The 12,647-nt window shown below is 28.0% G+C and overlaps 1 protein-coding gene across 1 annotated transcript; it reads left to right on the top strand.

Moving 5' to 3' along the window:
• The first annotated feature begins 3,224 nt into the window (after positions 1-3,224).
• On the top strand, positions 3,225-4,500 carry LOC111306292 (transcription repressor MYB6-like). The gene is made up of 3 exons (XM_022904194.2): positions 3,225-3,444; positions 3,534-3,663; positions 3,810-4,500. Exons 1-3 carry the CDS (start codon positions 3,315-3,317, stop codon positions 4,225-4,227), a joined length of 678 nt encoding a protein of 225 aa, XP_022759929.2. The 5' UTR covers positions 3,225-3,314; the 3' UTR covers positions 4,228-4,500.
• The last annotated feature ends 8,147 nt before the right edge of the window (positions 4,501-12,647 follow it).

Below are 12,647 nucleotides of genomic sequence, written 5' to 3'. Positions count from 1 at the left end.
ATGTGATATAAATAAATATATATAATAAAAACCACTAACAAATTTATTAATTTTATCCAAAAAATATATTAAAAAATTTTAAGGATGTCTAAAAAATAATTTTTCTTTAAAATTTTTTATTTTTCAATTTTTGAGATGTCACAGACATCCTAATTCCCCGTTTATACCTGCCACTGACACAGCGCATGCATATTCGCCACATTTTGTCACTAACAATGTAATATGAAAAAGGTGTTGTGACCATTGCTGGTGGTTGTGATCTAATACTTTTTTTTTTGTCAACAAGAAAACTAATACTTATTTTTTAAAATTTGATAGCTAGCTAGCCAAGAAATTGACCATCCGAAGTGTAATTTTGAATCTAGGAAGTAGGAACCTCCATATGTTCATGGCTTCAATATAATCAATTTCATGTATTTGAGCTGCTGTCTCCATTAACTAATTATAATTTGTAAGGCAAATGATAAAGAATTCGAAGATATTATGGTTTAAATAATTCAAATTACACATATTAAATCATTATTTTAAAGTTTGTATTCTTTATAGCAAAACTTTTTTTATATTTGAAATTGCAATGATTTACACTCTGATCGCTAGAATTTTATCAAAATGATATTTATAAACATATTTGTATACTTAGGTTATGTTCGGTACATAAAATAATAGATAAAATAGTATTAATTATTTTATATTATATTTAATTTATATATTATTAAAAGGAATAAGATTACAAGGACAATTATATTATTTTCTTCGTATAAGATGATTCAATCCTCCTAAATTAGAGAAAATTATTTTTAATTTATGAAATTAAACTTATATGTCTTATTATATCCTCAAAAATTATATTAATAATTTAAATAATATAAACTTTGAGGAAAGATAATTTTGACTAATAAATAAATTATTTTATCTTAATCTTTACATACATCAAATATAAGATAAAATGACATTATTTAATCCAATCATATTCATAATATCATTTCATCCTATCTTATTATAATATGATGTACCAAATATGACCTTAATATATTATCTATGTTTAAATTTGTTGAGAATAATACATTAAATGGAAAAAAAAAGCTTTTTAAAATAGAATTTTAACTAATCTTAACAAATATGTATAAAAAAAAATTAAAAGCTGGTAGCTATAGTTAGTATTTAGTTCACTTAATTCGCTAGAAGAAAATTGTTAATTCTATGATACAGCAACTAATCGGGGCCAATGGTGCATTAATGAAAATTATTAGCAAATGCTTCACATCTGCAATAAGCTTACAGCAATCTCTTTCTGCATGATACGAGTGCATGTTAACTAAAGCCTCAGAACTGTCAGTTTCAAGCTAGTTTTCGTAAGCACATGTTAACTCATAAGTATAACTGGCTTCCATACAAAATTACAACTAACGCAATTAAAATTTCTCAAAATTTTCATTTATGGTTGTTTAATATAGAACCTTTTTTGTTTTTTCAACTTTATCTCATTATGATTCATTTATTAAGAAAAACACTACAAGTGAGTAAATTAAAATCACATTAAGTGGCCAATGAGGTTCTATTTCAGAAAAAACTTCTAGAATTTTGAGTTCAGGTTTAAGTTCTGCAATGTGTGAGTTTATCCAATTTTATGTTGTATTTGTCTAACTGGTTCATTAGTTCATTTGTTTGTTTCATTTAGTTCAATTATTTCTCATGTGAAGGTTTTATTTAATTATTATTATTATTATTTACTTCATAAAAATGTTCAATCGAGAGTACAAACTGAAATGATAAAGTAATATTGTTCCATATAAATAGTATATTTGTTGTGCAACTCAACTAACTGCAAAAAGGATTTGACTTAGTGATTGGTGCATGATGTGTATATATATATGTGTGTGTGTGTGTGTTTATTTATTCTTTTTGGTGCATTAACTTAGAATCTCTTATCAAACCACAATCTTTCTAACCCTTTGGTCAAGTCTGATTCATTCCGGCATGTTTCATGTCAAAGGCGATTGTTAATTAACATGAAAATGCCCTTGGTCATGAGAATGAAGTTTCATCCAGTAGGAAAATGAATAGGTACAATGTATATCCGGGACAACTTAATGGTATAGGAAACATGAAATGTCTTCCCCATGACAGTGAAGTTTCATCCCTGGAAAGCTACTGCTTGCACTTCTGGAAAGCTATTGGGGATATGACTTGATGGTAACTTGGTCAATGAAATATATTATTTCCAAGAAAAAGTTTTAAGTTTTTGCGTGAAATGAAATGGTTATGAAAGGTTTCAAAAGAAGGGTACTACGAAAATTTTCCTCAAAGGATATCCAACATTTAAACTTTTATATTTCAAATTGAAAGTTTCGAATTTAAATCTGTTGAAAGGAAAGTGGATCTAATCATATATAGGATGGGAACGGATTGTTTTCCATTATATATAATTTATATATAAAACACAAAAAAATTAAACTAGGAGATTAATCATGGTTCACCTTGAGTTAAACTCCAATCAATATAATTGATAGAATCAACAATTCATCAACAAAAAGAACTAATCTAGCCCTTTTAGCTGTGAATCATTAGTAATATGTGGATCATGCATTCTCCTTCTCAAGCAAAAGTTAACCTTTGTGGATTATTAAGAGAGAAAGACTTAAAGAAAGTTTATTAGGTGAAAGTTCCTTAAATGTTTTTATTAAAAACGATTAAATAAAAATTAAAATAAAAAATTAAAACCGATAAATTATAAGGTCTCTTGTTATATAGATCAAGTGTAGAAATTTTGAAAAATAATTAGTAAATTTTGATATATTTTTTAGATAGATATTTTTAGTAAAAAATTTGATAAATTGAATATGCATCTATTAACTTTGAATTATAAACCACATTGTTAATTTTTTTTTAAATATTATTGATTTTTATACTAAACTCTATCAATCTATGGGTTTGAATTGTTTATAAAAATTTTTATTAAATCATTTTTAAAAAATATGGATCATGGAGGAAAGAATTGGATATATGATCCCAATGACAAAAATGAATAAATGAAAATCATAATTTTGCGTAGGTGAGGAAAGAGACACATACTTAACGGTAAATAGCTTCAGCATACAAAGCAAAAACCTTATCCTCTTGCACTATTGCACATTCATGCCTAGTACACTGACTCACCTAAACTCCCAAAACCACCAGTCCAAGTCAACCCCCAATCCAAATCCTCTTCTATATCTATGCCCCCCTTGTGTTTTCTGGTTACTTTCTACCTCTGTTTTTTGCAGTTTCTGATTTCATTTCTTGGGAGTTTTTGGATAGAAAGAGAGAGAAGGAGAATGAGGAAACCTTGCTGTGACAAACATGGCACCAACAAGGGCGCATGGTCCAAGCAAGAAGATCAAAAGCTCATTGATTATATACGTATTCATGGTGAAGGCTGTTGGCGTTCCCTCCCCAAGGCTGCAGGTTTTTGGCTTTATATAAGAAAACCAACTTCATTTTTTTCAAAGTCCCATTGTAAATTTTATACTAACTTCATCCATGTTAATCATCAGGTTTGCACCGTTGTGGCAAAAGCTGCAGGCTAAGATGGATAAATTACTTAAGACCGGATATCAAACGCGGTAACTTTGCTCAAGATGAAGAGGACTTAATAATCAAGCTCCATGCCCTCCTTGGTAACCGGTATATTATAAATTTAGATTTACAACACTTATTTTACGCGTATACTAATGTACATATAGACATACTATGATATAAATGCATTTGCGTGGGTGCATATATAGTACAACTTGCTAAAATTAATGTTTTTTTGGTTTATTGGCTGTTAGGTGGTCATTGATAGCTGGTAGATTGCCAGGAAGAACGGATAATGAGGTGAAGAACTATTGGAATTCTCATATAAAGAGAAAGCTAATCGAAATGGGAATTGATCCTAATAACCATAAGTTGAACCAATATCCTATTCGTCCTCATCCTCAGCCTGTTATTCCCCCTAATCCCACCTCCTTGAATGTGACATGTAAGCTTAGAGGGTCTTCGGTCGATAATGATAGGATCTCAGATGCGGCAAGTTGTCTTGAAGATGAAAAATTCGGTGTCTCTAACTTGGATCTAGATCTTACAATAGCATTTCCTTCTGCTCCAATCAAGGTTATAATTGAAGAGAAGCAGCAGACTAGAGCATCGATAGTAACAAGGGATCAAGAAGAAAATCACACTGCTCCTACCCTTCCTCTTTTTAGATGAGAAAAGAAAGAGCCTGGTACATATGCAGATTCTTGACCTTGGGGAGCTAGTAGACAAGTAAAAGGCCAAATTAAGAAGGAAGCATGTATATCAATTACCTTCGGATTAAATGAAGGATGATGGATAGAACCATATCTATGTCATTGTTTGTGCAATTGGAGAAGAAAATTAGCTGAACAGATCTCTCTGAACAAAGGGTTGAAGCCTCTAGAATTCCAGATGTAATCTATTGAATTGTATTATTGTATATAATTTGGTAGAAAAAAAAACAAAGACTTCAACTTAAGGAGGATAACAACAAATATTAACTGAGAAGATAGAAATGCAGAAATTGAAGATCAGTTCATTGAAAAGGATGCCTAGCTAGGAAATGGAGCTTTTAAATCAACTTATTTTCAATAGGTCAACATAATGTAGGATGAGGGCATGGCTTTGATTCTTGTGTTAAGTATTTGTAGTTATGAATGATATGATCATAAAGCTAATGACCTAATGGCATCGAGACTTTCAACTTATTGTACAATTTTTCTGTTATATGTTACATCAACGATTAAAAGGTTTAACGATGGGCAAAGGAACTGAACCTGGCATTTCATAATTTTTTTTATTTGAAATTATTAGGCCACTAGACATGCAGATTTTGACAAAAATTAGTACACTGAGAGGTTATTTTTCGTACCAATCTTGATATCATATAGTACTAACTGGTTTCGTGAGTCTAAAGTGATTTCAATCACGTGATTTTGACAAATTCAATTGTTTCAGTGGTACGTAATTGTTAAAAATATTTTAGTGTTGAAACATTAATCGGATATGAAACAATCCATGATTTGGTGAATAAAAAGAAAATAAGAAACGGAAAAAAAAGAAAAAATAATTCAAAATTAAAAAGAAAATAAATTTCGTTGGGCTTTATTATGTAGTTTAATATTAAATTTTATATATTTATAGTTGATAGGATAATAAACAAACAATTAAATAAATAATTAAGTAAATACATTATCAATTTTAACCATAATTATTATTTGTTATAAAAGTAATTTTATTAATTTTATGCTTATTATTATCAATGTTAAATGTTTTATATATTTATTTGCATAATAATAATAATAATAAGTATTTTTAATTAAATAAGAAAATTTGAAATAATATGTCAAAATATCAAATATCAATAAATCTCTTTGTAAATAAAAAATTGAAACATTTTTTCGTATGAAATTTACAACTTTAATTTAAAATTTGATTGTTAAAATTAAAATTTTAATACTTTATTATTAATCCACGTAACTATTTAAAAAATATCTATCGTATATTTGTCTGCATAAATATTGATCTCTTCAACTCTAATCAGCCAATAAAGTGTGTTGAAAAGCTAACTTAGCTAGTAAAATGTTTTAATGTTGCGTCAAGAATTTAAAACCAGATCATTGACTATATAAAATAGAGATCTATTTAAGGGATTATGGCACATACGGTTATTGATTGAGAATTATTTCATATGGTTACGCATGTATTGTCAAAAAATAAAATATTATTGATGAAGTTTTTCAACAGTAATATTTAATTTTTTGTTGGTAATAATGTTATCGATGGATTTATTGATGAAATTTTTTATTGATAAATTACAGAAAATTTTGTCAGTAAAAATTTATTTTTTGTCAGTAAGTTATTTTGATTTTTTTCAAAATTAATTAAAAAATTTTCAAAAAAAATTCGTCGATAATAATTAAAATTTTATTAGTAGTATTTACTATTTTTGTCTGTAATATTTATTTGCCAATTATATTTAACTATTATTTATAATTTTTATCATTCTATTATATTTTTAAAATTTGTTTTAAAGTAATGATATGAATATTAAAATATACCTAAATAAAAAAAATAAATAAAACATTCCATTTCATTTATAAAAAAAATAAGGGATAATGTTCCTTTGGCTCCAAATTATTGCATTTTTTCTAATGTGCCTAAATAAAAAAAATTTTAATTTAATACTTAAACTACATTTTCATATATTAAATTGTCCCAATCTTTAACACTGTTAATTAAAAATATTGACGTGACATGAATACTTAATAAAATACTAACACATGTTAATAAAATCCAATCAAATGCCACAACACCAATGTTATGTTAGCATAAAAAGAAAAATTTTTTAAGTATTCAAAAATAATTTTAAAATTTTTTTAAAAATTCTAATTTTTTTAATTCTAAAAAATTTTGAAAATTATAAAAAAATAAAAAATATTTAAAGATATCTAACAAATTCTTTAAAAATTTTAAAATTCTAAAAAATTTGAAATTTTCTAAATAATTCTAAAAAGTTCTAAAAAATTCTAAAAAAAATTCTAAAACACTTCCACTTGTTAGAAGCCAAACCTTCAAACTTGCACTAGTTCATCTCTTCTTCAAATCCAACCAAGTATATCATTATAACTAATCCAGACCCTCAGTAGCTTACCGTTGTCAACACCACCACTAGCTTTCATTCTTTCAAATTGAACCCAAAATCCCAAATCCTAAATCTTTCCAAAAATCGAACTAAAATTCCATAGAAAAACCTTGTGAAGACTTCTTGCAATATTATTTTCTTCTTCAATTTTCATGTTTATTTATTTGTATGCCAATTTTCGCTCTTTGTTCTTTGCTGATGAGTTCTCGATTTTGTCGTTTGTTGATGAATTTGTTGCTCTTTGGATTATGGGTTTCGATTTTGGGTATGGGTTTGGTGGGTTTTTGTTTGGATTCTGTGTTTTGTAGTGTATGGCCGTTGGGTCTGATATGCGTTGTTTGGATTTTGGGTTTGGATTGACTTCTAGTTAACTGCTTTTTAATGGGTGGATCATAGAATTGTTGTGTTTCTTAATTGCTGGCTTCTTGTTGTGGATTATCTCTGTGCTAAATTCTTGTTTCTTGTTGATTTACCAAAACCTTTATGAAAACCTTTGCTACCAAAATCTTTGCCTTGTATTCTTATTGAGAATTACTTATTTTGGATGCTATAACTCAAATTCTGGGCTTGCTTTGTTTTCACCCCCATTGATCTTGATTGCGTATAATTTTTACTTTGTATTAATGTCGATTACTCACTACCTTCTTTTTGAATTGATCATCGGTTATAAGTTTCTGAAGGTGGTCTAATTATGGATTTTGACTTTGACTAGAGATTCAATTTGCATGCCAAACTAAATCTCTGTTTAGGACCACCTGAGGCTGGTGTCACGGCCTCACTTACTTCCATGTTCGACCCCTTTCATGTGCTTTCAAGACTTTGCCAAAAATTTTTGCCTTTCAATAGTCTTTGTTTGATCTTGATTTGCTGCTGTCTAGCCTCCTTATATCTTTCAATTTGCTGATCAATGTTTAATTGAGGCTAAATTATTATGCCAAATTACTTTCATAATTTTTAAAAAAAAAAATTTAAAATTTTTTTAGAATTTTTTAATTTTTTTTTTAATTTTAAAAAAAATTTTTAAAATTGATGATATGACGTTAATTGAATTTTTTGATATGTGTCAGCATCTTATTAGATATTCATGTTATATCAATATTTTTTATTAACGGTATTAAAGGTTGAGGTAATTTAATACACAAAAATATAATTTAAGTATCAAATTAAAAAAAAATTTTGCTTGGGTATTACATTAGAAAAAATGCAATAATACAATAATTCATAGGCCAAATGGGACATTATCCCAAAATATAATAATATTTAATAAAATTATTTATAAACTCTAATTACATGAAAATACAAATACAAACATTTGATAATACATAAATTAATATACAATAGTATTAGTTTTAAGTTCACGTGTCTGAGGCATATAGGAAGTAGTTATTTCTACCCTTTATAACATCACCACAATGTCATGCAATTCCCACTACCAAAATCTCATCACAAGCAAGCTCGTTCCTCCTAAACAAAAGAAATAAAAAAAAAAAAAAAAATGAGATTAAGAATCCAACAATAGCATGACTAAATGACACTAAATCCATCAATAACACCATGCTACAAAGTATAAGGCAGAAAAGGTCCATTAGCTTACTAACAAATTCATAAACTGATGCTATCATAAATCTCTTTAATACCGGTGAATTTTTATCGATGAAATTTTTTTATCAATAATTTACAAATAAAATTTTGATAATAAATCAATGAAAATTAAAAAAATAAAATAAAATTTTTTTTATCGACTAAAAATAATCCATTAATATTTTATAGGTGAAGTTGGCGTCGAAAAATGGAAATTTGGCATTGGATTTTTTGACGAAAAATATTCGTAAGTAACTTGTTGCTAAAAAGTTTACTGAGGATTTTTTTCTATCAATAAAAAAATTTTAGTTAAAAATAAAAATAATTTTTTTGGAATTAAATTGGGATGAAAATTTTTTTTTAATTGCCGATTGATTCCTTCGATAATTTGTCGATAAAACTTAAAAATTTTAATTACCAATGAAAATTCTGCTGGTAATCCCTCACTAAATCCAATAAACGTAAAAATCCCCTTCTCCCTTTCTTTTCTTCCTTGACTCTGAAACCCTTAGCTTTTCTCTTTCCTTTCTTCTCTCTTTCGGCCTCCTTCTCTTCTTCGCCATTGGTGCCATAGGTCAATATGAGCATTGCTATACTTCCAATGTTAGCTAAATTCAATTGGAACTCAGCAACTATTGGTTTAATACAGTCATTTTTTTCTCGAGTTATCTCCTCAGTCAGGTAATAAATTCTTTCTTCTTTTTTTTCTTCTCTTTTTTTTTTAATGGTTTAGTTATAAGATGAAATCTTGGTTTTTGTTAATCTAAAGTAGACATTTTTTTTGGGTTTTATCACTAATAAAGTTGTAGGGAATGACAGATTACTAGTGGAATATGGGCAAACACTGTAGGTGGCAAGACAATGTTAGGATTTTAGGTAGTTTGGCGGTCCATTACTACAATTCTTACTCCTTTTGCTACTAAACTTGGGTTGCCATTTCTCTTTATCGTTCATGCTTTCATGTGAATTGGTAAGGCTAGTTCCTTAATCATTATTATTCTATTAAAAATTGATTAATTAATCAACTTTATAGATGTAAGAATAGTTTGAAATTTTTTCTTAGAAATCTATAATTTTTGTATTGTACAAATAAGACCAAGGTATTGATTTAATTTTATTTTGTTTTCAAGGTATTGCTATGCCTACCATGAATAATATACTGTCAAAATGGATTCCTGTTGCAACCATAGCATTCAAAATGCTTAATAATCATCCTAAATGTGGAAGAGTTAATAGAAACCTTTGATATTAAGTTCCTAGTAAATTATTAAAGAGGAGTGTCTTACACTATCCCTTTTTGACTCATTAGTTGGCTAAGAATCTACCATATAAGTTCTGGTTTTATTATTTCTTAATTTGGATGATTCCAAGACATTTCCTCAAATTGTTGAAATTTACTAACTTTGTGCCTTGACTACATTGTGGCTTGTTGTTGACCTCGTTTCACAAAACAATTTTTCTTTTTTCTATTCCCATGTTTTGAAACCTAAACTAAAGCACTCACAACATTATTTTCTGAAGCTCTTTCTAACAATTATTAAAGTATAAATGTTTCTCCTTCCCATTATGTAATTAAGAAATTATTTTGTTATACATCTATAAGTCCTAAAGTTCAACCTCACAGAATCTAGGCTCTTTTGTGTCTGCCCTGGCTTATAATGGCATTTTCTACTAAGCTTGGAAGATGGATTACAGATATACTTGTAAAAAGAAGTTTATCTGTGATGACTGTTTGAAAGGTATTATTAGTTTTTCTTTTCCTCATACAAATTCTGATAATGCTTATTTTGAGAATTTTCATTATTCTTTCTTCTTTGATCATGCAAATTTCTCTAAGAGTCATATATACATTTATCAAGAATGATGCACATGAAGAATTTTTTATTTCAATGAACTAACAACTTTGGTTTTGTTACATATTCAGTAATCTCTCTCACATACCTATGTGTGTGTGCATACATGCTCTCTCATCAAATAAACTTTGGTTCTGTTGTTATAATATTGAGTTGAATTTTCTAGATCAAACAATATGTTTAAGTTTATCACTTTATTGTCACTATGTGTTACAAAATTTGCAATCAATTGGATTTCTTGGCTTTGTTTTCTTCCTAACTCAGTTGAGCCATGTCAATTCTCCTACTATGGCTATTTTATGTATGGTATGCAGTCAGGTTTGCTTCCTAAAATACTTCAAAACATAGACTGAATATTGCTTTTGTTTTAGTTATCCTGCCTTCTTTTTTTTTTTTTTTTTCTCAAATTTCCACTTAAGCATTGGTAGCTTAGTTACTCTACCAACGGTTTTCATTTGATGGAACTAATATACATGATGGGTTCGATCAAATCCCAATCTCTAATTTGTTCTCCGCTACTCAGTCTTTATTGATGACAATAGCTTTAAGCCTACTAGAATTTTAGATAGTTTGTAAACATTAAGTCAAAGTTGAGTCTTTGTAAAATTCTTTTTCTGACCTATGTAGGCAGGCTTATGGTGAAATTCAATTTGGAATTTTCCCCCATTGTAATTGAAATAAAACAATTTGTTTGAATCAACTATATGCAATTGGTAGAGTAAATTTCAGTTTTGCTTTCTTAATAAGGAACTGATGCATTTTCGTAGTCTAGCTTGATTCAAAGCATCAAGAAATTGCCCCTCGATATTCAATAAGGTTTAGTTCTTTAGCATTGTCAGTCGATGCCTTAGATTTGTTCTCTAAAGGCATACTTTGATACAAAGGAAGCTTACACCCATGGCTGGGGATAGAATTTGTTTTGTTCCAAATAAGCTTCAACACTTTATAGTAGTCAAAACCTACAAATATTTGCCTTGCATATACAGGTAGTTTCCTTTTACTTTCATGATGATTACTTTGTCTATTATAGTTCCAGGTTTTGAAATTTTTTATGGAAAGGAATAGTATAAGTGCCCTCCATGGTCAAGTTACAGTTGGAACTCTTATCTTACGGGTATTTATTTTCTTGGTCACCATATCAGTTAAAAGAAAATTTACTTTAGTTGTGCATAGATACTTAGCTAATATGAACTTTTGAACTATCATGGTTAGCAGGACTATGCTATGGGTTTGCTATTTGCTTTACTTCCAATTCTAGGTGGCAATTCTAGTATCCTTCAAGGAGTATTATCCTAACTAAATTGTAAATAAAAAATCTATAGTATCAGCTCTCTTTAAATTTGTTTTTATTTAATTAGACTTCATAAGTAATTTTATAAAATATTATTACATTCTTTTTATAAATAAAACGAAGCATTTTTTTATTTATTTTTTGTATGTATATTTTACTATTCATATAATTATTTTATAAACAAATTTAAACAAACTAAAATAAATTGAAAAAAAAATTACAAATAAAATATAATTAAGTATGATTGAAAAATAAATATTACAGACAGAAATAATAATTATTACCGATGGAATTTTAATTATTACTAATGGGATTCTTTGCAAAATTATCAATTAATTTTGCAAAAAAAAAAAAAATTTATTATTAAAATAATATACCAATAAATAATTTTATCGATAAAGTCTATCTATAATTACCAATGAAAATTCAATTTTACCAATGGAAAGGCATTACCAACTTGCTTACTACGGACGAGTTTTTTCGTATGTAAAATTTATTTTTCTGATAGTGTGAAACATCTTGAAATATACAAGCATAGCTAACCTTTTAATAACAGTGACCAAGTTTGTTGGATGATATTTGTCTCTCAACCTACATAAATAAGCAAGTCTAATTAGAATAATAAGGTGTACGAAGTGTCAGAAGTTAGTAAACAATGGGAAGTACTATTCCTCATCTTTGATAGCATAAAAAATTTCTCATTTTTGGGTAGATATATATTCTGACATGTATTCTTGGCGCCTATAAAGTAAAAAGCTACAGATACTTGACATCCTATTTTTTTAAGCCATAAGTCCTAAACAAGATAAAACCAAATTGATAACGTTATTCCTCATTATTACATGCGCTCAGCTTTAGCTAGTAGTATAACATCCTCAAGCTCTTGAATGAATTACTTGCATGACATCAATCCTTCTATGAAAACTTTACTTGTCATGTCATATTATGGAATGAGATTAAAAAAAAGATCTAACAATCAAATGATAAGAAGAATAATTATGAATTCGCCTCAATTAAAAGAGAACTTGAACGATGCCAACAATGAAATGAAATGAGAAATAATTCAAACCTCATTTAATAAAAGAGTCCCTGAACGAGATGGAAACCTAACCTTTGAGTACTTCCCATTGCTAATCGCCAATTATCATAATTCATCATATTATTAATCTCCAATTATCATAATTCATCGCATGAAAATGAGCTATTCTTAATCAAAAGGAATTTGCTGGCTTCAAAAGTAAAA

This window comes from Durio zibethinus, chromosome 21, assembly GCF_047325235.1.
Source record: "Durio zibethinus cultivar Kanyao isolate XHJ-2024 chromosome 21, ASM4732523v1, whole genome shotgun sequence".
Taxonomy (NCBI): Eukaryota; Viridiplantae; Streptophyta; class Magnoliopsida; order Malvales; family Malvaceae; genus Durio; species Durio zibethinus.
The sequence above is the reverse complement of the archived record's forward strand: the minus strand, read 5'-3'. Positions and strand labels throughout refer to the sequence as shown.